The 25,791-nt window shown below is 44.1% G+C and overlaps 1 protein-coding gene across 8 annotated transcripts in view; it reads right to left on the reverse strand.

The window, feature by feature from the left end:
* The window catches only part of auts2a (activator of transcription and developmental regulator AUTS2 a), a 1,550,343-nt gene extending 1,530,181 nt beyond the window's left edge, over positions 1-20,162 (reverse strand). For 3 of the 8 annotated variants that reach the window (XM_072469459.1, XM_072469461.1, XM_072469453.1), the window contains exons 1-2: positions 19,919-20,161; positions 18,719-19,508 (exon numbers count right to left, since the gene is read on the reverse strand). In XM_072469459.1, coding sequence (XP_072325560.1) covers positions 18,719-19,006 — 288 coding nt within the window. In that variant the 5' untranslated portion in view covers positions 19,007-19,508; positions 19,919-20,161. Of the gene's footprint in view, positions 1-18,718; positions 19,723-19,918 lie in introns of those variants that run through there. The other 5 variants (XM_072469455.1, XM_072469457.1, XM_072469460.1 and 2 more) reach the window with 3 other exon arrangements.
* Between the last annotated feature and the right edge of the window lie 5,629 nt (positions 20,163-25,791).

Raw genomic sequence — 25,791 nt, forward strand, 5'->3', positions numbered from 1 at the left:
AAAGCGATACGCATAGGAAACTTTTGTGTGAAGGATGTATGGCAGTGCCATCTTGGATTTCTTTACAGAATTCTAAATAACCAGAGATCAAAAATCTACTTGACCAGACCAGTTTGGACTCATGCCAAACCGAATGCAAAAAGTGGTTGTCTGGAGAAGAAAATATTGAAATTACCGGAGTACATCAGGTCTAGATAGGAATTCAGACGAACTCCAAATTAATACATTTTTCTACTCTTTTGGTGAACTTGCTGATGAAGCAATTCTAATGTAGTGATTTGATGAATCCAAAACCAGCTTTGATAAAATGGTAAAAGCCTTTGACAAATTTTTTAACCTTCAAATTGTGGAGCACACGGACATTAAAAATAAGGATAGAAAACCCCCAGTAAAGCTACAAAAGAGGAAAAACTGTTCCCAGGTAAACCACACAATGGTGCCAGAGAGGCAGAGAACATGCCGGAAATCTTAGAAATAAAGATTTTTGAAAATACTGACACATCACCTGAACGGCAACAGCAGGTGGTCGCGCTGAGCCACCTGACTCTTTGACTGTAAAGGACGAGAGAGAGCAAACAGCTTTTTCTCCAGCTTTTGTGCCAAACTCCAGGTGGATAAAGAAAAGTTGGAAGCAAATCAGAAAATGGAGATTTGGAGCTAAAGACCAAGGAATGAGAACACTGGATACCTCAAACTTACTGAGGACTATTGAGTCATTGAAAAATGAAGTTGAAATCAAGAACTTAGAATGACAAGAAAAAGTAGTTCTCACAAAAAGAGTAAAGTGTTTCAAAAACAATTAGCACAAGTGTGATTACAGAATGTGATCTTGAGGAATAGCGCAGAGGAATTGTGCTCTGCTAAGGAAAGACTGATCCGTGCAGAGAACCAGCTTTCAAGTACAAAAGGTTAGTTTGACAAGGAAAAATGGGAACTGATAAAAACACTAGAATATCATTCGCAGGAAGCAGAACACTTGAAAACGGACTTGAAAAAAAAAAATTAAAATCTGAGGACTGAAAAAAGCAGAAGCAGAAATGATAACCTTGAAGAAACAGATTTAGCAAGGTTAGATCTTCAATGAAAGCTTGATGAGATTCAAGCTTCACAAGTCTTTAGTAAGCATCATGGAAAATACCTGGAACAGGAGAAAGAATGTCCCGTGCAGCTGAACAGTTTCTTGAAAGCAGAATTAACAACCAATACGGATTAAATTCTTGACCTTCGATCCAATTTGAACAACATGAAGGATGAGATGCGCAGTGTGGATCAGCAAATCCAGACTCCGAAAGCAGACAAGGAAAGTTCTACGAAACAGTCTGAAAATCTCACAAATGAATTTAAAATGTTTAAGGAGCAGCCAGTAACCATGGAAAAATATTCTAAAAAGAACTGGGTGCCCAGGTGAAGTTGCAAAACTTAATTCTACAGATAGCTCTGAACTTACCAGAATAGTTGTTGAGCAGAATGAAAAAAGATACACAAGCTCAAAACTGGAATACAAGAGTGATCAGATTTGTGGCTCAAGTTGTGAAACAAGTGGGGAAAGATTGCACATTCTTGAAATGTAAACTCCCACATGCTTCACGAACCCAAGTAGGAAGAAAAACAAAATGAGCACTTCAGATGAGCAAAGAGTTTGTTCTCTCTATCAGGAATGGGGTAAGCCAATGACCATCCATAACACCAGATGGGGAACTGATATGTAGCAGTTCAACTCCAAAGTAAAAAATAGTACACAGTACAAAATATTCAGAATTAAGATCAACCAATAAAACGCCTGAACAATCACATTCAAAGAAGCCTCCTATTTAACAAAGTTTCCCCAGCACAATAATAATCTTTATTAGTGTCACGTTTAAGCTTACATTAACACTGCAATGAAGTTACTGTGACAATCTATAGTCTACCACTCCTCCAATTGTTGCAAAGCCAAAATCTGGAAGAATTATAAAGCCTCCAGGCCATCTGAACTTATAAACACTTGAAGAGGGGGTAGTATAAGAAATGTAAATATGTTGGATAAACTGGAATGCACTGTAGATACGTTACATAGAACATAAAACATACAGTGCAGAAGGAGGCCATTCGGCCCATCGGGTTTGCACCGACCCACTTAAGCCCTTACTTCCACCCTATCCCCATAACCCAATAATCCCTCCTAACCTTTATGGTCACTAAGGGAAATTTATCATGGCCAATCCACCTAACCTGCACGTCTTTGGAATGTGGGAGGAAACAGGAGCACCCGGAGGAAACCCACGCAGACACGGGGAGATCGTGCAGACTCCACACAGACAGTGACCCAGCAGGGAATCGAACCTGGGACCCTGGCGCTGTGAAGCCACAGTGCTACCCACTTGTGCTACCGTGCTGCCCACGTTGGATCAAGAATAGGTGGGTGGGGGTGTAGTACAAGGTCTGGCATTGATACGGTTAACACGGGACTGGATAAAGCACCGCCCACACTTTGATGGAAAGGAACATGTGGCCACATTTTAGAAGGCAGCCTTGCACTGGACAGAGGTGTGAGTGGCGTAAGCGTGGAGACAGTTCTTCGCTTCGACTTTACACATGTATATTGTTACTAGTGGTTAACACTCACTGTCAAACTATACAAGACATAGAACCTCATCATAAGACCTAATGAACGATACACAGCCTTTTTCAACAATATTAACATTAGAAGAGAGTAGCTCAGGGCAGCACGGTGGCATAGTGGGTTACGCCGAGGTCCCAGGTTCGATCCCGGCCTTGGGTCACTGTCCTTGTGGAGTTTGCACATTCTCCCAGTGTTTGCATGGGTTTCGCCCCCACAACCCAAAAATGTGCAGAATAGGTGAATTGAACATGCAAAATTACCCCTCAATTGGAAAAAAATGAATTGGGTACACTAAATTTATAAAAGAAAAAAAAAAAGAGTAGCAGCTGTAATAGTCTGCTTTCAGCCAACGTTCGAAATATCAACAATAAATAGGTTGCCCCAGGACCGATTCACAACTGGGCTGGAGTTATTTCATTTTCTTTTGTATTATTTTGCATCCATATTTCTTCTCTATTTATTATTCCTTCACTTACAGATTTGCAGGCAGTAGTCACCCTCCAGTGCTTCTACGTCAAGTGTGGGTCAATGAGGCTGTCCAACAGTGGGAGGAGTTCAGAACCGAGAACAATCTGTGCTCATTCAGCATGCACGCATGTGTAGTTCCAGTAGGGGTCATTGTGTGCTGTTCAGGAATGGGAACCGTGCTCAATTTTAGTTTCTTTGTGCTTTGAGCAGCCATGGCCCCCCACAACCCTTCCTCAACTGCTTCTCTGGCTGAAATCAGCTGACTCAAGCCTGGCTCAGGGATTAAACCTGGTGCTCCACTAACTGCGCATCTCTGAAGCTAGGACTTTGGGCCACACCAACGCTGTGAACTCGGGTGATGAGAGACCATCGACACAAGACTGCCTGCTCAGCGTGTGCTCAGCCCTCCACCTCTTGTTTAAAATTAAGAGTTTGAATTAAAGTGTTGGTAAGTGGAGTGCAGCACATGCCAATTAGGTGAGCAGGTGTTATAGTAACCAGCTGGAAACTTCCTTCACTCGTAGACTAGGCTGAGAGAGAAGCAAAACATTGGCAATTTAAAACATGCTGTTGATTAAAATTAAACTGATGAGCAGATTAACCGACAGGGCAAGTTGAACAGTACAGTGAAAATTATGGGGTTCCTCATGAGTTGTTGAGTCACAACATATCACTTATCCTATTTATGATATGTGTGCGAGTGTTGGACCAGGATAATGTGAAGTATTATGTTAAGCACACATGCTAAGTACACAGTGTATTGTATATACAGAACGTTTGATCCTATCCAGCTGGCAACCCATAAATATACAAACATTATGTTCTTGCATATCTCCATCTATGTAATATATCAGGTCACAATGTCTTACTTATCATTAGTAAAAAGATTATAGAATCCTGACAATTGTTCTGGCCAGAATTATGTATTAATGCCTGGTAAATGGCTTCTTTTGTAGAACAGGCTGAACTGCAGAGCTCAGCAATAAAATCACTATCCATCTACTAATGGTCCTAATCAATGTTTCAATGTGTGTTATAATGGCAAAGGAGATCTTGAGACGATTAAAGCACAAGAGCACAATTGCTCTCCTCCACACCGGCAGAGAGTTCCTTGGAACAATTTTTAACAACTAAACTGAACCTCTCTCTCTCTCGCTCCTCCCCCTGCCCCCCTAACTATTGGAACCACTCCAGCTTTGGTATAATGTCACAATCTTGTAAAACAAAATCTCTTTCTGCTATGTGATGTGAAGCCACATGGAAACACTTGGCAGAACATTATGCTGGCAGTCATTGGAGAGAAGGTAAAGATTGCCGGCAGGGAGATACGGAATTCGGGGGGTAGAACTCAAACTGGAAACCTCCTAAGAAACAAACCCGCAACAGATTTAAAGTTACAATAATCAAGAGTCTGGGGAGCAAAAAGGCATGGATTACTGCAATGTTAACACAATAATGACCAGTGCCATAGATTAGCCATGGTCAAATTACTGCGGATGCTGGAATCCGAAACAGAAACAGAAAATGCTGGAAAATCTCGACAGGTCTGAGAGCAACCGTGGAGAGAGAGAGAGAGCAGAGCTAACGTTGCGAGTCTGGATGCCTCTTTGGTCCCCATCCTGAGCCGTTTCCAGCAGGGAGGCACCGAGTTGAGGCTGGTGTTGCTCCAGGGAAGGGAGGAGCTGAGAAAATCTACATGGAACAGTTCAATTGAAGGCACCAAAGTTGACCACGGAGCAGGATTGCACCCACTCGCCTTGTCTCAATGGATCAGTTGAAAAAAATTACCTGGAGCTATTTTGTGGTGTCTTCTCCAGGAGTGGGAGTTGGAATGGGGCAGGGGTGGGGGGAGTTTTGGGAGGCAACAACCAATTTCGGGTATTTGGGGGTGCAGATGGCCCAGGATTGGACGCATCTTCATAAGAGTGTGGTTGGGAGGGTGAAAGCTAATTTATTGAGGGTGGGGACAGTCTTCCCCTGTCGCTGGCAGGTCGGGTGCAGACAGTTAAGATGAACATTTTGCCACGTTACTATTCTTACTTCAGTGTCTGCCGGTCATTTTGCGAGGAAGTCATTTTTTTAAGGGGGTGGACAGGTTGGTTTTGTTGTTCGTTTGGGCAGGGAAGGTGGCCAGCAAAGGAAGGCTTCATTTCAGAGGGGCTGACAGATGTTGGGGGAGGGTGGGGGGGGGTGTCTTCCAAACATGATGTACTATTATTGGGCAGCGAACGAGGAGAAGGTGCGGGGCTGGAGTAGGGCGGCAGAGGGTGAGGTGGGTTCTTGTAGAGGGTCGGGTTTGCAGGCCCTAGCAACGGCACTGCTTCCGTTTGCCCCTAGGAAGATTTGAAGAAGTCCTGTGGTGGTGGACACGTTGAGGATTTGGAGGAAATTTCGGCGACACATTAGGTTGGGAGCGGGATCGAGGCTGCTGCCAATCGGGGAATCACGGATTGGAGCTGGGGAGGATAGATGTGAGTTTCAGTGATGGGAAGAGAAAGGGGTGAAGGAGCTGAAGGATTTGTTTTTGGAGGGGCGGTTCGCAAGCTTGGAGGAGTTGAGGGTGAAGTTTGGGTTTCCGTGTGAGGAGGGTTTTCGATATATGTAGGTGTGGGACTTTGCTAGAAAGGTTTTTCCAACCTTTCCGATAGCGTCTGTCGGCTCGGTGTTGGAGGAGGTGCTGTCAGTAATGGGGTTGGAGGGTGGGGTCGTCTCAGCAATTTATGGGAGGATTTTGGAGAAGGATAAAATGTCGTTAAAGCCAATTGGGGTCGGAGTTGGGGATGGTGCCAGAGGAGGGACTGTGGTGTAAGGTGCAGCAGAGGGGTCAATGTCTTAATCTCGTGCAGGATGCTGTTTTTAAAAAAAAACTTAGAGTACCCAATTATCTTTTCCAATTAAGGGGCAATTTAGCATGGCCAAACCACCGACCCTGCATGTCTTTTTGGTTTGTGGGGGTGAGACCCACACAGACACAGGGAGAGTGTCCACACGGACAGTGTCTCGGAGCCAGGATGGAACCTGGATCCTCGCGCCGTGAGGCAGCAGTGCTAACCACTGTGCCACTATGCTGCCCCTTTGATGCTGGGGTCGATACAGTTGAAGGTGGCGCATTCAAGGATGTTTGAGGGTGTAGAGGATACTTGCGAACGGTGTGGGAGGGGCCCGGCTAATCATGTGCATATGTTCTGGTCCTGCCCGAAGTTGGAGAAATTTTGGGAGTCGTTTTTCCGCACCATGTCGGCGATCCTCCATGTGGATTTGGAGCCGGGTCCCCTGGGGACCCTATTCGGGGCGTCGGACCGTCCGGAGTTGCAGCCGGGAGTGGGGGAAAAGATGTTTTAGCCTTCGTCTCATTGATTGCTCGCAGAAAGGCTTTGTTGGGGTAGAGGTCAGCTTCTCGACCCTGTGCCTCGATGTGGCTGGGGGATCTAATGGAGTTCTTACACCTTGAGAAGGTGAAATCTGCCCGAAGGTAGTTTGTTTATTATGCATTTCGGAGAGCTAGTTACCGTCAACTGGTAGGGGCCGGGTGTTGGTGCAGGCTTTATTGTATAGGTGTAATGTTTTTGTTTTGTAAAAATGTAAAAATGCTACAAGTTTGAATTAAAATACCTTTTTTAAAAAACAAAAATTACCATCGGGGAAGATATATGAGCTCACTTTTATGGTTATGATAATATACGAAAACTAAAGCTTTGCTCATGTCTTCTGGCACTGTGATTATACCCCAAACTAATATACAGAATACGAAGCAGCTGTTAAATTTGATTTGAAGTTTGGAGTCTATTCAGAATGCAGTTGCAGAGAAAAAGAATTTGCACGGTGAATTTCTTTCAGACGAAATGTGTTCCCAACAAACAAATTACGTATTTTGGGGGCCTGGCAATTAGGTAGCTGTGGACTCCTCATAGATGTAGAAACTTAGTCCGAGACTGTGACAGTATGTGAAGGCTGCACAACACCACTTTGCCACTTCCATTACAGTGTATGAAATTCATCATCAAGGCATATTGTTTGAATACGTACAGCTGATTCAAGCATCAAATTACCTCCTGTTATTTGTGTTGTCAGTGCTTGCCACATTAACTATCGTCAGTGTGTTACTTGATTTCACTTGGCAGCATGATAAACCTAATATCTGTGTCTTAACCACAAAATAAAATTACTCCCTCCTCCCCGCTGGACAACAGGCAAGAGGCTAGGGTTTGATTAAAGGCTACAATTGATGTTGATTCTCTTGGATTGGGAAGAGGAAAACAAAATTAGATAAGTCAGGACTCCGAATCATGGCCACTAATCAGTTAGTTCAACTAGAGAATGCAGTCATAGGACTGGGACCGGGCTCAGACTATTTCCCCTCGTGTACGAACATATCAAAATAGCAGGCAGCAATAGGTCCAATGTTTAGTCAAAAAAAGCATTCAATTCACAGGAGCAGCAGGTTAAGTATAGATCGGGAAATTTTGCCACTGGAGCCATTTTCACAATGAACGATCAGTGAAATTCACTCTGCAAAAACGGGATTCAGGATTGGATACGGCAACTGACCAAATCGGCAGATTCATCTGCAAATTAATTAGCCTATTCCAGGAATAAAGAAAGCAATATGGGGCAGGATTTACCGACTACCCCGCCACAGGTTTTTCGGTGGGGGAGCTGGCCTGCCATTGCGATCTACTGGTCTTTTTCATTCACAGCACTCCTCGCCTCTGGGTAACCCGTGCGCTGACATGGGACTGGAATTTCCCACCAGCGTGAACAGCCAGTATATCCCGCCCATGGTACCTCAGTACATCACTAGCTGCTTTACAGCCATTGGGTACTTTTGAAGTGTGGGAATTATTAGGTTTGTATTGAATCTAACTTTGTACATACATCTTATTCAAATATATATATCTTCCTCCATCACTGAGCTATCGGCTAACTCTCTCATATGACATCTAATTCTTCACTGCAGTGAATTCTGATCGAATATTTACTTGCTTCCCTCTTCAGATAGTGACCCCCCCCCCCCCTAGCTAATTCATCAGTTTTTAACCTCTTACTCTTTCCGGAATACAAGCTTGTTGTTCCCAGAGACTGACTAATCCCCGATCATCACATCAGTCTGCGCTGTCCATCTATTGTTTAAGGATTTGCAAACAACGAGACTGTCAGAATCATATTTGAGGCTTTGAAAACATTCAGAACTTTGTGACTTCTCCTCGGAAAAATATTTTTAAAACAAAATTTAAGCTTGAATGGAGCGGAGTGGTTCTAAAAAAAAAAAAAAACATCTTTCCGGAGAAAGAAACAGTCAGGTGGATGTTCTACTGTTCAGCCTCTGATTAAAGATCACCTCATGTGGATTAAGATAATACCTGCCGGAAGTCAGTCATTACTTCAATTATTCTGAGCTATTAAATGAAGACACTTAAGGTGGCACCTTTCCTTGACCCATCTGCACCACAGTGCATACCAATAATGGGACTATTTATATACTTAGCTGGGCTGGGTTTGCTGTTTAGGGGGAATTAGGTCGAATGAAAAAAGATCCTTCCAGGTGCAACACTGCTCTGCTGAAAGACAGACCAAAATAAACCTTGGAATCCTTTCAATAAGATCACAGCTAAAGCTGCCCAATCTCCTGGTGCACTGAATGCAACCAATCTCATTTCTCAAACTTGCTACACTGATCAGAGTAGAAAGTGTCTTCTAAAAAAAACGTGCTCATTTTCAAAAGGGCTTTTTATTAAAATTTAAAGGCCCGATTCTTTTTTTTACCCGATTAAGGGGCAATTTAGTGCGGCCAATCCACCTACCCGGCACATCTTTGGGTTGGGGGGGGGGGGGGGGGGGCGGGGGGTGAAATCCACGCAGACTCAGGGAGAATGGATATTGACCCAGGGCCAGGATCGAACCCAGGTCCTCGACGCCAGGAGGCAGCAGTGCTAACCACTTTGCCACCGTGCCGCCTTTCAAAAGTGCTTTTAAGCAACAAGCAATAATGTCACAAGGAATTCAAGCAGGGCACAATATCTTCACATTTGAACAATTAAGAACATTCTAGCAGTACAATTATAAGTCTAATCCTAACTAGGTGTTTCTGACTGAAAAATGCATTTTTGAGCTGTACAAAACAATGGTAAAATATTGGTGAGCCAAGGTCAATCACTAGCAATAGTTGTGGTGGGGGCAATTTGAGGTGATGAATTCAGATTTTCTTTGTGCATTATCAGAGCATATTAATGATATTATGTGCTGTAGGGAAAACAATTTATGAATGGTTTCTCCTCCAACCTATTGGTATCAATTTAAAAGTTGCCGTAGTCCCAGGTGACCATAGGCTGCCGCTTTCCCCTTTTGATGGGGTGGGCTGACTGATGGTGATTTAGCCTGAGGATCACCACATCTCAGGCGAGGGGCAAGGTTGAGAAGAAGGGGCCTTCATGAGTAACCTCAGCCAGTACGGGAATTGGCCTTGCTCTGCATCACGAACTAGCTGTCCATCACGAACTAGCTGTCCAGCCAACGGAGCTAAACCGGCCCATTGGTATCAATAGACTAATTGTGTCTAAGCTATCTCAGAGTCCTGGGACATTCACATAGCAAATAAAAGATAAACCTTATCGTTTCCAGGATTTTAAGACTTTAAAGAAAATATCTGCCATTTTGGATAGGACTTAGATGAAATGGTGTAAAATACTCTTGGCTGTTTTCGGTCAGTGCTAGAGGCTGTGTTTAGTGGATACGGTCCTCAATATTGCACTTTCGGATCTGAACCCAGCATTATCACTAGCTTTTCTATTGTATTGGAACCAGTGTGCTAAAAGCAAAAATTATGCTTCAGGAAACATGCTTCAATTTTGTACCAAAATGTTTTTCATGTGATATTCTCATATTGCTTTCTCCGACATCAGCAATCACAGACATCGAGCCAACAATAAGAACGAAAAGGATGTGTGCTTGTTTAGTGCATTATCATTTCCCTCAAGACATTCCTAAATAATGGGGCAGCATGGCGGCGCAATGGTTAGCACTGCTGTTTGTGCCCTGAGCCCTCTCCTGCTCGAGTGCCCGGGAAGTGTCGTGTTCCCTGCTTTGTACTGTGTATGCTCTTGTCCGTGATTGGCTGTCGTGTTGTGTGTGTTGATTGGTCCGTTGATCTGTCCATCATTGTGTGTGTATGTATGTGCTGTAATGTTCATCTGAATACCATGACACAGACTGTTTCCAGTTGCTGAACTCAAGCTGGCATGAAATTATGTCTCGCTTGCATGAATCCTTGTATCTCTGTTTTGGTCACCCAAAGGGTCTATTGGCACCATCAGGCTTTCCATACAGTCAGTCTTTTGAGTGACCCCTCCAACTCCACCTCCACACCCCACAGCCTAGTCCTGATCATGAGCACACATCCTTCCTTTGAGTCATTCCTTTGGAAACTTTTATGTCCATCAGAGGCACTGGAACAGACAGGAAGGAGCTCAGTTTAATAACTAATTTGAAGGGGATACTGCTGACAATGTCGCATTTGGTACTGCACTGAAACGTCAGTCAAAATCATGTGCTCAGGTTCTGGAATTAAGCTTGAATACACAACCTTTGAACTCGGAGAGAGCCAAATGAACCAAACGGACACCTGCTTCACTCACATATTTTACAATGCAAAATGCTCTCTGCAGAAACAACTCAAATTTACAATCAGAAGCATCACAAGATATCTTTTGACATTTCATGGTTCATATTATTCACACAGACTTAATTCTCAGTTAGCAGTTTTTGTTAAAACTTCTTGTTGCAACAGGGACAAAGTCTGCGCTTTGAAGCGCTCCACTTCGAGGGGAATTAATCCTGCAGAAATCTGACCCACCAATTATGAACAAAAATCAACAAAATCTAGCTCCGTGTGCATTAACAACCCTAAATGCCATTTGACAAGTCAACAATTAAATCTGCAACTTGTGGTGCATCAAAATACTGCGGCTAGTTTTCGAGATGCCCGAAAGGAAAATCAGCAGTAGAAGCATTTTCCCATCTTTTTAAATTGATTCAATGATGTGCAGAGTGCAGCCAAGTAGCCACATTTAGTATAGGTCATTCATTTTTAACATTCCTATCTACAAATACCACCAAGATGAACATGAACTTTTCATGACAGGAAGAGTTTAAGAGCAGAATAAGAACGAAGAGCCAAAATTGCAAGGTATTGTGTCCTGTTGAAACCCGGATTAGCATTACAGCATGTCATTTTTCAAGCCTAAGACTTTTTCAAATGCTGTATTGAAACTTTCTATTATGTTTGAAGGTATGTGACATACAGAGGGAGAAATTACTTACTCCAAGAATGAAGGTCCTATCACCCACGTGCAGTAATCAATGAGTTATGAACGTCTTGCAAGTGAAATATAATCAATGTCACTCTGGCCCAATTGCCCCTTTTGCTTACGACATGGGTGAAAACATGGGCATGCGAACAAGGACAAATGCATTTGGAAATGACTCTGGTGAAATGTTTTGGGAGGCCAATATCAACTCATTTTTACAATGCATGAGGAAACCATTATGCGACCAGACATGTGACATGAAGAAACTGTTGAGGCCCGCTCCTGTATCCAAATAACAAGCCAGGACAAATATGTCTGGGAGTAGAATAACACAGTAAACCCACAAGTGATTCAGAAGATACTGCAAACTACAGCTGTGAAACTGAAACATTGTAGAAATTCATCCAAACAGCAGTTTATATTACACTGATTGGTGTACTTTTAAACAGTATTCTGAACTTTTAAAAATGGATTTCAGAGGTAGCAATGAAACTGGTGAACCAGCTGTCAAAAAATAATCTATTGCATCGTAAACTGAACCATGAACGGTCTGATACAGGGAATGGTATACATAGTACATATCATGTGTCGGTCAGTGTTTCCACACATTCAGTTGTTAACCATTGTTAGCAAAGCTGTTAACACCTCCTTTACTCGGATTGCCAAAAACTGCAAAATCACAAGAATTCACAGTCTCTCCTGCAAACCTCATAGGTCACAGCACTGGGCCATAAAATCACCTTTATTCAGCATTGCCCTTGTCCACTTTTGAGCCCGACTCAAATAATTGAATGTATATCAATGTCTTGACTATGTTCAGTACATTATTGACTGGCCAGCAAAACTGCTCATAACAACATGCTACACAAAATTACTGGATCTGTTCTCAGCAGGGCTGCAGCTGATCAATGCCTCAATTACGAGACTTCATACTTTTTTTTGTTGCATTTTCAGATATACAAGTAAGTTTGCAATTTCTCACGCGTCACCGACGTAAGCCGAGACAAGGCTGAATTTTTATTTTTTGAAAATCACGGTGTAAATTTCTGGTAAATTTCATACAAAAAAGAAATACACCCCAATTAAGAAAAAGAACACTTCAAATGCCTATAGTATGATTACTGGGAGATGTGCGACCAGTAATTCTGCAAAATCATGCCATAATGGAGGAATCAATTATTGTCAAAAAAAGCAGCAATTCCTGATATGGTTCAAAATAAAAAGGATTAATTTTAATGTAAATTGCTTTATATCAGTGTAGTAAGGTCCCTTTATGGTGCACTCAAGTCATTTCTGACCATCTTTCAGGGTGGTAATTTTATATGTGACAGTCATGCAGTTTATTGTAGTTCTGTTGACATCTCTCCATCTTATTGAAAAATCACAACAGCCCATAATAAAAATCACCCTCCCTTTTATTTTCCTCAATATGACTCCCCAATGAGAAGCGTTTCTATTTTCTGACCATCTACTTTGCAATGTATCTGTTTGTAACTAGGGTCCTCACCAAAAAATTAACCAGCATTACTGGTTTGTTCAGAAATCTCCCATCGCAATTTGGAAGGTGAGATTTTATTGTTTCGCCTCTTCCCCTATTTCAAAAGTGCAAAAGAACTTCAATTTTGATAATGCCCAAGTGAAACCTGATGGACTATTGCATGAATTTTGAAATATTGGGCACGATTTATCGGCCATGTTGCACCTGGTGGGGATCCGGATGCGCCGGTTAAATAGTGGAAGAGGCCAAAATTGGGTAACACAACGGGCGCGAATCGGTTCGCGATCTAAGCAGACCTATCCTGGTGGCGGGTTCCAGATACCCCCTGAACGTGGCGAGGCACCAATTAAGACTAATCTCCATCTCAGTAGCAAGATGTAAATCCAATCTAACGGCCTCCCGGGAAGGAACCGGGTCTCCAGCGAGAGAGAACATGGGCACTGTTAGGAACTGGCCCACAAATACGTGGCGTGACGGCAACTGGGACAGTCCCCTAGGCCACAGAAGACCTCTGGGTAGCCAGGAATAGGACACCCGGGCAGAAGCCAGACTGGACCACACTGTCAGGGTGTCCGAGTGCCAAGCTGGGGCCCGAGGGAGCCATGCTCATGAAAGGGAGGTATGGAGAGTGGGGGTGAAGGGCAGGTATGAAGGGGCCTCCTAGAGTTTTGGATGGGTGAAAGGTGGGGTCCTGAAAGGCGGGGTAGCAAGGGGGATGGGGAGGCTTGAAAAACGGGGGGCCCTCAGCAACCCCATAGCAGTGTGTCCTCAATTGGGGGGGGGGGGGCGGTGTAGAGCAATGCCCATGTGTGTGGGGGGTGACACTGCCCCATGGGTGGGGGACCTTCATGTTCATTTAGAGATTTGGGCACCCTTTCAAAATGGTAGCCGGATCTCGGAGGAGCCGGTCTCACCAGCATGTTCAGCTCCCCACTCCCAAAAATATTTCTAAGTGTGGGCTAGACTGGAGAGAAACTCCCCAAGGCCCAGGAAAATGACTACGGGTGTGATTTAACATGGGAACAAAGAACCACAGTGAGCACGTTTAGCTGTGTGTTTCCCAGCGCTTGCTGTGCTAAGAAACACATGGCTATAAAACACCACTCGCACTAGATATGGGGCCTCAGCGGGGAATGTGCGGCCAAACTGCACACAGCCCTGTTTTGTGCACAGAAGAGCTCCACTTGCCGGAACTCCTCAGTGTAGCGAGAAATTGGGATGCCATTTTTTAAAGGCGTCTCGATCTCTGGAACCTCGAAGCGGTATCCAACCCCCCCCAAGCCCCACTGCACTAGGGGAGGGTTCCTGCCCTCCCACACCCCTCCCAACTGACCCTCACAGGGTAACCACTCAGCCCAATCGCCACCATGCAAAAAATGCAAACTTGACACCTTGGCTGTGCCAACCTGGCACCCTGGCAATGCCTCTGCCAGTGCCACATGGGCAACTTGACAGCACCAGGTTGGCACCAAGGTGGCATTGCCAGGGTGCTAGGCTGGCACCAGCAGTGTCAGGGTCCCAACATACCCAAAAGGTATGCACCTGCAGGCCTCCAATCTCCTGAGACCCCACGAGTGCCGTTCCGTCTGGTCCCCGTTTGTGGAGACCAGGTTTTTTTTATTCAAAAAAATATACTTTATTCATAAAATTTATCATTAACATTACAGAACATTTTGAATTGTCTTGACTGAACATTTCCATCAGAGTTACACATTCCTTTGACTTTCTTCCTTTCAATTTTGATAATATTATACACATATCACTCTTTACGTTACAATTCCTTCTTAAATATTTACATTGTCATGTTTCTTTTATACATTGGAGTGTTGGTGGCCCAGACCGAGGGGGGTTTACACTGTTACCCGCCCCTCGGTGTACATTTGCTGGAAAAACCTTACACAGTGGTCTTTCCCCATTGCGCCTTAGCGGCAACTGCCCCAAGCTTGAGTGTGTCCCTCAGCACGTAGTCCTGGACCTTGGAATGTGCCAGTCTGCAACACTCGGTCGAGGACAATTCTTTGCACTGGAAGATCAGCAAGTTTCGGGCAGACCAAAGAGCGTCTTTCACCGAGTTGATGACCTTCCAGCAGCAGTTGATGTTTGTCTCGGTGTGTCCCCCTGGAAACAGTCCGTAGAGCACAGAGTCCTGTGTCACAGAGCTGCTCGGGATGAACCTTGACAAATACCACTGCATCTCTCTCCAGACCTTCTTTGCAAAGGCACATTCCACAAGGAGGTGTGTGACCATCTCATTTCCCCCACAGCCACTCCGAGGGCAGCGTGCATTGGCGCAGAGCCTTCGGGTGTGCATGAAGAATCTGACAGGGAGGACCTTTCTCACCACCAGCCAAGCTAGGTCTTGGTGCTTGTTTGAAAGTTCTGGTGATGAGGCGTTCTGCCAGATGACTCTGACCGTCTGCTCAGGGAACCCTCCGCAGTCTCCTTTTCCCTGAGGGCCTCGAGGACATTACGTGCTGACCACTGCTTCATTGCCTTGTGGTCAAAGGTGTTTTTCTTCAAAAGCTTTTCCACGAAGGACAGGTGGTATGGAACGGTCCAACTACTTGTGGAGACCAGTGCTGAGCAGCGCTCGCCCGAAGTCTCCGAGGCAAAGGAGATAGATCCCAACGCCTCGGATGCCTCAGGAGCCTGCACTTTAAAGCGAAACTAGCCATCTTGCTTTAATGTGCAGATTTACTAAAAAATGACCGACCAATGCGTGAGCGGGATTTACATCACAGCATCTTGTGAGATTGGTCTGAGAAAATGGAACAAGATACAGTGCTCGAAATCGACGAGGACAACCACCATCTGTCTGCAGCCACACTATATGTACCTAATCAGCAACACTCTGCAATAATTTTCGGGAAGTACGGAGTGCGTTCGATTTTATTACAACTTTAGGAGACTGAGGTATTTTGAAGGAGATAATGCTTAACTTCTAACCACTTGGCTTCAATAAAATTATCAGATATTTTTATATAGTGCTGGAAATCATAACAATGGTACAAAACACAAAAAATAAATGCATTAATGGAGAGACACATTGATTAATGAAGATACACCTGCTCCTTTAGGCTAGTTTTTAATGAGTTCATAAAGGCATTTCTGTCCTGAAGTGTGTGTTTTGGTATCATTATTTCCCTCCATGTGAGAAGTGCATTGAACCTTTATGTTGTTGGATCATCAAAAGGGTGAAATAAGGCATATTATTTTAATTGTTCAAAGAGCACACTTGTTAAAAGAGATTACCATTCTCCAGTTTTCACTTCAAGCCACACCAAACAGGTATTAAAAAGTCACCCACTTTCAGAAAGGTCGATTGTCCAGCCTCTCCCATAAAAAACTTACAATTAAAATGTGCATAAGGAGCTCTGTGATTCCACTAAATGCTAACCAGCTTCTTGACTCAAATGATCAAATTCAGCTGCAAGTACAAAACTGTGCTTTGCAAACCAACGTACCTCACTGTCAAGTGAATAAACTGATTATATTCCCATCATTTTTTCTTTAATGTGGATCAATGCGGATCAAATTAATTTAACACGGCTCTGAAGGATTTAACAGGGTTTCACATGTCAACAATTCCACCAATGAATATCAGAACAGAACAGCAGCAAAGTCAGTCCAATACAACAGTAATGTCCAAAATTAAGCCATGTTTCAAAGCTGAATATAACCCCAAGGCTTCCTATAATGAAAGGAAGCACAGCATTTACTAGACACTGGCAGTACCACCATCTATGAAATTCTTTAAATCCAAATGTCTAGACATTGTCCAAGAGGGATAACATTGAACATGTGACTAGACTTCACTATCAATCTGGAAAGGGAAGGCACCAGACTAGAATGTGTACCCATAACAATCTAAAGGTGTCGTTGAAGTAATTTTCCAGGCAATGCCATGTATCAAAGTAGAATCATAATTTCTTATTGTCCCTTCTTTCTCCCCAGGGAAACTCTAAAAACTATTGTGAACACATTAATTGCAACAGTTCAAAACAAAATCTTTTTACAAAGTCGCATTAACCCACTATTTACATCAGTTAAATACATGGTGCACAGTAAATTAATTTTGCATCTCAAAGAGAAGGACACGATGTCAACCAATACCCCGAACTTTAGATTTCAGAACACCTTCTTAATCCAATTCATTTTACCATTAACCCGGAGGTCTGAAATAAAATTAAACTCTTCCGAATGTTATTCTGAGCAAATAACCATCTCTTCCTACAGATGTCACTGACAAGAACTGATCGTTAAAAAGACAGACTTCATATCCAACAGTGGAAACATGCAATTCAAAGAGTGTAAAAACAATGCATGAGAAACACATAGCAGGCATACTGACCTATTGCTTGTGCTACCATTGCTATGCACAGAGATGATGATACTGCAGTACATGAGGTTAAAAACAAATGCAAAAGCTTTGAATAAAAACTGCTGGAAAAGCTGTACAGGCCAGGTCCCATCTCCAGCACAACCATATTTATATCCCAGTGAAAGTTAAAATTAAACCATATTCCTCCTGAAAAACAAAAATAGTTGCCACAGCTTGCCCTGAGAAGTGACTTTAAAAAGTACTTCCAAACTAATAAATGGAAGTGAAATGTAAAAATTAAACACATTTTGGATACTTTCATTGAAGTTACAATTCACCCACTACTTCTGTTTAAAGCAGGCAAACATGTGGACTGGGACTATATATCTTTCTTTCTCAATAGTAGGTGCTGGTGGTGGAGGGGAGTCCAGCTGCTGTTAGATCAATGAAGCTGGTCCTTCTGAAACAAGACGCATCACCCCAGCCAGTGGATTGGTGGCTTCCCATCAAACACCAACCATGGTTAAAGATGTCCCTTACTTAACACTGACAATCTGACAACCTCTAAGCAAGCGTCACAACTACTTTGTTGATATTCAGGAGGTAGAAATGGCTATGTGCAACCAACACCATTCCATTGTCACATAAAACAGCAACATGTAACTTGACTTGGGAAAGCATTTTATCAACCATATTCAGGAATTCTGCCAACACGGCGGGCAGACTTATCCATAAATGCAAAAACAGAATCATATTAACACTGTAATTTTTCAAAGTGTGACTGAACTCTGGTTGTATTTCCAAAACACTTCTCAATAAATGGTTATCATTTCTTAATAATTCACATCCAATTCAAACATTCATCGGCCAACCAGAGGTGTGTTACACCAATCTCTTTCTTGGGCTGCCCTTTTTTAATTCCCCGCTCCCCCCCACCCAGAGTACTTGTTGAGTTGGCTTCTGGATACAACTGTTGGCATTTTATAACCTTCTCAATCACAACTCAATTTGGCCAATTATAGTCAACGTATCCACAGGATTCTCAATTCTCCATCGAAGGGGTACCTTAATATGATAAATTTAGCAAAATTGCAATGCAGAGGCCTAAAGCTTCTGTGACATGTGAGTTAACGAGGTACACAAATCTCATGCAGGCCAAATCACTGTGCTCCTTCCACTCTTGAGAAAGTATCAACATTGTTTTCACACTTTCTTACTTCATCTCAACTCTTAAATGGTCGGGGTGGAGAATGCCAGCCAAATATCAAGGAAATACAGGAGAAATTACTGTCTACAGGAACAGTGCAGCTCTGATCGAGGATCGTTGTGGAAATGAGCTCAACCCCAAGCTTTCCAGGATAGTTTTATCAAACAATATGAAGTGGGGTTTAATCATTACTTTAAAAGCTTCAAGATTATATTATAAGGGTCATTGTGGGGTTTTAAAGAAAATCTTAAAGCTGAATTCACATTCAAACATCCAGACTTAAGGAGGCAAGAATTCGTATTATCCAACTGTTTCTTACCTCCAGAGCTTCCAAGGTGATAAAACTGGCTATTCCAAATCCATCAATGAGATCTTCCTCTCCCGAGGTTGAATCTTTCCTGCGGCGTCTGGGGGGTCTGGGACGGGCTGAGGTTGGATTTTTGTTGCTGCCCTCTCGTTCAGACCCCGAGGAGGACAGGGTGTTGATCGCTCCCGAAGTGCCTCCTCCACCACCACCACCTCCAGCTCCCTTGGCTTTTCTGTCTCGGTTCCTCTGGGTTCTGGACCGCCTACTCCGACGAAGCCCACTACACCGCGGGCCATCCATCGCACGGCACAAGAATTCCCCACAGAGATGTGACCGCTTATAGAAATATATATATTTTTTTAACTCAATAAAAATTAACAATAGCAATTCCACAAAGCCCGGGCAAAGCACTCTGCAGGAGGCGATGGCTGGATGCACGTCGTCTGTGTATTAATCACCCAGGCAAGAAAAAAATCCGCAAGGAGAGAATCCGTTTACAACTTGGATGGAGAAATTATTCCAGTATTCCCATAATAATTCCAAGCGAGCCGACGATCCAGGCAGAAATTGACCAAATTCCAAATGAAATTGACAAGAAAATCCCCAGGTGAAATTGACCAAATTCTCAAGTGAAATTGACCAGGTCTCCACAGTGCAGACTGACGTTGATTCTATAATAACACACTTTTATATATATTTTTTTGCCCACAAGAGATGCGAGGTTTTTAAAAATTCCCCCAATAGTTTCAGCAGCAGTAATCTCCCGGAATCCACAATAACCACGACCACAATTTGGTCCTTCCTAAAAATTAAAAATAAAATCATACACTTGCAAAATGCTCTTCCCTTCCCACTTGTAGCGACCCGAAAATAACTAGGAATTCTGGCTGATTTTTAGTGCCCCTTCCCATTATTTCTGCAATTTGATCCAGTTACTAAAAAAATAAGGTGCTTCGCGACAAAATGATGTTTGATCCACACCTTTTCTCTCTTCACACTATCTCGTCCTCCCAATCTCTCCCGCACACATTCAGTCTCTCCCCCCCACCCACCCCCACCCCTCTTTCTTTCTGTGCCCACCTCCCCACTTCTCCCTCTCTCCTGCCTTCCCTCCCTTCCTCTCTCTCTCTCTCTCACCCCCACCCTTGCCTGTCTCCCTCTCTCGCTCTCTCTCTCTCTGACTTCTCTTTGTCTGGAATGAAATTCACGCACCGTGCACCCCACCACAGTAGATTTCAGCTCCAGCCATCAGCCTGAAGACTTTCGAAGCTGACGGGGTGTTTTTTTTTGTTCTCCAGATGCCGATCAAATGCAAAGAGGGAAGGGGGAGGGGGGGGGTGAAGGAGGGAGGGGGGTTTGAAAGAATCCTAATCGAGGAAAAGGGGGGAAAGGGGGGGGGGGGAGGTGATGAATAAGACTAGAGAGAGAGAGAGAGAGGGGGGGAGAAAGACAAATCCTTTTGGAAAGAATGGAGCTTTCCCCAGTCTGTAGCACAGATCCACAGCCCCTTCAGCGCAGGGATAACAACTTACGCCAGTTCCGCTCATGTCTACTTCCTCACCAGGAAATAGTCCAACCAGTTTCACTGGGGCATTTTTCCCAACCTCACAGATTTTGTAAAACGAGCCCCACTTGCCGTGAGGTGCCACCCGCTTCGGGGGTGGGGTAGGAGGAGGGTTTTTTTTTTTGGGGGGGGGGGGGGGCGTGAGGTTCTCCCGGCTCGGATACCGCAATCTTTTAAAGCCGGCGTCTTAATGACACCTCCTTCATTACGTTGAGCTCTGCATCTTGTGTTGCTCAAGTTCTGTTGAAGTGAGACAACTCGGACAGCACGGGTTTTCTTTTTACTTAAAAATGTGTTTTTTTTAAATTAACTCAGAGGCGCTAGCAGCTGATTTGCGAAATGACATGTTGAAATGGAGCCCGTGTGCGGTGGAATTGCAAACTCGCCTGGTTCTCCCATCGCTACATATTGTTCACCCCCCCCCCCCCCCCTTTAAAAATGACACATTGTTAAGATGGACGGAACTGCGAGTTGTTGAGAATGATAATTCAGTGTAGCAGTCAACTGGAACATGTTGGCTGTCCGAAGGAAGTTCACAGTTAGTTCGCCCAAGTGGAAAATGCGAATTGAGGGTCACCTTCGGCTCCAAGGATTGGATCCCACCCTGAGCGGGGCAGGGATGAATCAGGGATCGGGTGCCATCTGGACGGGATTCCCGTCAATGGAGGGAATTTCATCCCCCACGTGAGATCTCGATCGGATCCTGGTGATCTCCCAGCCCCCTCCCCCCGCCCTCCTCTCTCTCCCCTCACCCAAAGTCTCGGTAGTTTTCAAACTGATCGATATTGGGTGACCAAGGTTCGCCCATTGGAGGCAGTAGGCTCAATCGAACAAATCCCAATGCATTCCCTGCGGCCATCCTGAGCAGGTGCAAGCTACCGGTGGACTGGGACACGACACTGTCCCAGTGGCACACTGTGCGGTGGTTGTTGGTGGGGGGGTGGGGTGGGGGGTGATTTTTAAAACGTATAACCATTGGATTTTCACTGAGCTGGACCCAACATTGAGAGTGAGCACAGAACCGCCCAGCCGCACAGAAACACACAGCAGGAAATGAATGTTGGCAACAGACAAAAATGCATAGGGCCACGAGTTTGGAGTTTGACTTGAAATTGACAAATGTTCATTTCTCCCTGATGCACTTCCAACCAGTGAGATCCAAGTTCAAACCTCCTTTTTTCTTTTTTGTCCCACACTAAAATCAAGCGTGGTTGAGGTTTTCAACGTCCCCGATATTCTTTGTTACCATACCAACTTGGAATTTATTTTCAAAAAATATACGACAATATGTTTGCAATGAAATGCTTAATTATCCAAGCTACTGATTCCCCACGTTGTAAATAGTCGAAATGAAACGGAGCAAAAGTCACCACGTTACCACCACTAACCACCCCCTCTTGGAACTTGCCACCCTGGATGACACTGTTGCCACTCCACTCGTTAAGTTGCAACTTGCACGAACCGCCCCGGTATTTGTAGGATGCAATAATTGAGGAGGGAGGCGGCGGCGGCGGCGGGGGGGGGGGTGGGGGGAATGGGAGTGCAGCACTCAAGGGGTTAAGTGTTACCGGATCCGGCACGACCCATATCTGATCAGATGGCAGGTAAAGGATGCTTCATCCATGGAACTGGCACATTCGGAATCAGTCACAATATCACATGACACTGAGCAGTCAGATTCCATTGCCACTCAAATTCGGCCCTTTTAGTCTCTATCAAAGCGTTTTTAAAAATAGAACATTTAAAGGCGCGTGTAGAGTTGGGACTTCTTCAAATTTGTTTCATTTTTTTTGGGGGGGGGGAGGGGAGAACAAGGCCAATACCACTTGGTCCAATCTGACCCAACTGGTGCCAACCCCAAGTCCACAGAGCCAGAGAATACACCTCTGGTGAGCACAGGACCAGGCCAAAAAGGTAAATTAACCTTTGGTGCGACTTGTCATTCAAATTCCAAACTTGGGCCCATTTCTTCTTGAAAATGAAAATCACTTATTGTCACAAGTAGGCTTCAAATGAAGTTAGTGTGAAAAGCCCCTAGTCGCCACATTCTGGCACCTGTTCAAGTAGGCTGGTACAGGAATTGAACCATGCTGCTGGCCTGCCTTGGTCTGCTTTAAAAGCCAGCGATTTAGCCCAGTGTGCTAAGCCAGCCCTTTCTGGTCCTGATCAAGTTACTGTGCAAATCCAGCAGACTTGGTCATCTTCCAGCATCTGTTTGTATCAACAAAAAGATGGAGAATTTAAAGGGACAGCGCGTCAGTTGTTGGGAGTTTTCAACTAGATTCACTTCCAGCAATAGCCAGGAACACAAGTTGCATCCATAACTTTGGCAAAAAAAGTCACTATGTTGCGAACTGTGGCAAGTTTAATAAAATCTGCTTCAATGCCAAAATATTCAATTTTTATATTTATCTCGGGTTTGGGTGACATGGTGGCGCAGTGGTTCGCCACTGCTCAGCGGGACCCACAGCGCTGAGGTCCCGGGTTCGTTCCTGGCCCCGGGTCACTGACCGCGTGGAGTTTGCACATTCTCCCCATGTCTGCGTGGGTCTCACCCCCACAACCCAAAAAGATGTGCAGGGTAGATGGTTTGGTCCACACTAAATTGTCCCTTAATTGGAAAAAAAGAATTGGGTATTCTAAATTTATTTTTAAAACGTCACAACTGAGGAAAGAACTTGCATTTGTATAGTGCCTTTAGTGTGTTCGAGAGCACTTTGCAGCCCAATAAGTACTTTTGAATCGTGGTTACATGCTGCGACATAGAAAAGATTATTCCTATATAGGCAAAGCAAAATCCTACAAATAGAAACGGACTAAAAATGAGAAAATTGAAACTTGAATTGTTGGGCATTGTCATTTTCAGTTGGGTTATTTGTGATTTTCCCCAACCCATGCTACTTTCCGAGTAGAGAAACGCAAACACTAAAATATGTCAAACGTTTTCTTTCGTACTTAATAACATTTACATTTTTCAAATGACTTTAAAGAAAGGAAATGGCTAATGGCAGGATCATCTTTTTTAAAAAACCAATGCATCTTGAGGCATAATTACAGTCCTGGAAACTACGGAGAAACTGGGAAGAGTAGTTATTATCTTTTATATACACCTGGGTTCCTGGAACAGCCAAAAGGTAGCAGCTTCAACAGTACAGCACTGAAGAACCAGCCTAGACTTTATGTTTAAGGCTCAGGAGTGGGTTTTGAATACAGAACCATCCGACTCGGAGGCAAAGGCACTACCATCTCCCAGAAAGAGCCAAATACTGCACTTGTGTGTGACATTTGATACATTTCCCACATTAACCATCCTATTGCTGCTGAGTGAGATTGTTAATTCGTTCTGTGCTGTGGAGGCAATGTTCACTCACAAATTGGATGGGACTATCCAATCTCATGTCCGCTGGGATCCTTTGTCAACAGAGAGAGGAAACTTTAACCTCCTCAATCTCAACTGGATTTGAATACAAATCCAACATGTTCAATGATACATTTATTTCAGAAGCTGTAGTTGTTGGCCGAGCAACAACCAGTTAGCTGCATTATACAGCATGTATGCATTTTATGGGCCACAATGTCTTGTAATAAGCGCAAGAACTGTGTAAAGTCTTGAAGAGTTTATTACACTCGGATCATCCAGATTAACACTCCAGCAAAACGTACTGGGAGGAACTTTGTTCGCTAATATGTCAACTATTTTCCAAATCAAACATTTAGAAATTACTTGAATTGCTAATTGATTACAGAATTACCCATTGGGCTTTCTGGGAAATCCTGGTTAATGACTACGCAGTGGTACTGGGGGAGAGTACTGTGACCGTGGAGATGCCCCTTTTTGTGACATAGGGCCATGTTGCCCTGCTGCCCAAGAAGGGAGATCTCTGTCTCCTATAGAACTAGTTTACGGCCTCCCTCCTCAGCACGGACTAAAGATTTTTGTCAGGGCAATGTCTTTCCGCCTTGGCTCTGCGATGGACAACACAATCCACCCTGACCAGTATTACACGATCCCCGGCCGGACCATTTATGATAAAATCCACCTGGTTCGGGGCCTGATCCCCCATTCCTAGAGGGCTGGTCTGTCGAGGGCTTTCCCTGTCCCTCAAATGGAAAGAGGTTAGGTGCATTGGATGTCCAAAGGGAATTGGGGGTTCAGGTGCAAGTTTGGAATTTGGATGACAAGTCGCACCCAAAGGTTAATGCCAGGAAAAAGTGCAGAAAATAATCAAAAATGCTAATGGAACGCTAGCCTTTATATTTAGAGGATTAGAATATAAAGACACAGGGTTTATGCTGCAGCTATACAAATCCCTGGTTAGACCCTATTTGGAGTATTGTGAGCCGCTCTGGGCAACACACCCTGGAAGGATATTTTGCCTTTGGAGGGAGTGCAACATAGGTTTACAAAAATGATACCTGGGCAGGGGTTGAGTTACGAGGTGAGATTACTCAAATTAGATCTGTTTTCGCTCAAATTTAGAAGACTAATGTGTGATCTGATCGAAGTATTCAAGATATTAATAGGGAAAGACAGGGTAGATAAAGATAAATTATTTTCATTGGTTGGAGATTCTAAAACTAGGGGGCATAGTCTAAACATTAGCGCTAGACCGTTCAGGAGAGTTTTACGAAGAACTTCTTCAGTCAAAGGGTGGTAGAGGTTTGGAACTCTGTCTCCCACAAGCAGCAGTCAAAGCTAAATCAGTTGTTAATTTTAAATCTGAGATAGATTGATTTTTGTTGAGCAACAATACTAAGGGATATGGACCAAAGGTGGGTATATTGTTAGGCCACAGACCAGCCATGATCTCATTGAATGACAGGCCAGGCTCGAGGGGCTGAATGGCCTAATCCAGCTTCTATGTTCCTATGACAGGGTGGATGCCAAATACTTACTCAGAACTCTGCAGGCATTCAGATTCAGGATGCACTTCATCACCCAGATCCGACCCCTGTACACTGCCACAGAGTGTCTTGTTAAGAGTTGGCAGCACCCTTTCACTTTGGGAGAGGAGTGCATCAGGGTTGCCCATTGTTTGACCAGCTGTATTGTATCTCTGCAGAGCCTTTTCTGCATCTCTTGTGGAGGAGGTTGTCAGGTTTGGTTCTGCATGGACGGGGCAGTAGAGTGGTCCTTTTGACCTACGCTGATGTTGTGTTTCTCATGTTTATGGACCCTGCTGACCTGTGGAGGATGCGCAAATGCCAGGCTGTGTACTCTGCCATGTCCTCTGTCAGGATGAACTGGGACAAATGCTCTGGACTCCTGTTTGGTCAATGGAAGATGGACTCCCTCCCAGAGCTGCTCTGGCATTTCATTTGGAGAAGGACCACCCTCTTCTACTTGGGAGTTCATCTTTTCCCAGCTGAGGAATCCTTGCCAACCAATTGATAGGAGCTGGAGACCAAGGTAACCACTCACCTGATATGCTCGACAGGACTGCTCCGAATGCTGTCTTGCAGGGGTCGACTTTTGGTCATAACCCAACTAATTGCCCCCATGCTGTGGTGCCGATTGGTA

Source organism: Scyliorhinus torazame, chromosome 12, assembly GCF_047496885.1.
Source record: "Scyliorhinus torazame isolate Kashiwa2021f chromosome 12, sScyTor2.1, whole genome shotgun sequence".
Lineage (NCBI taxonomy): Eukaryota > Metazoa > Chordata > Chondrichthyes > Carcharhiniformes > Scyliorhinidae > Scyliorhinus > Scyliorhinus torazame.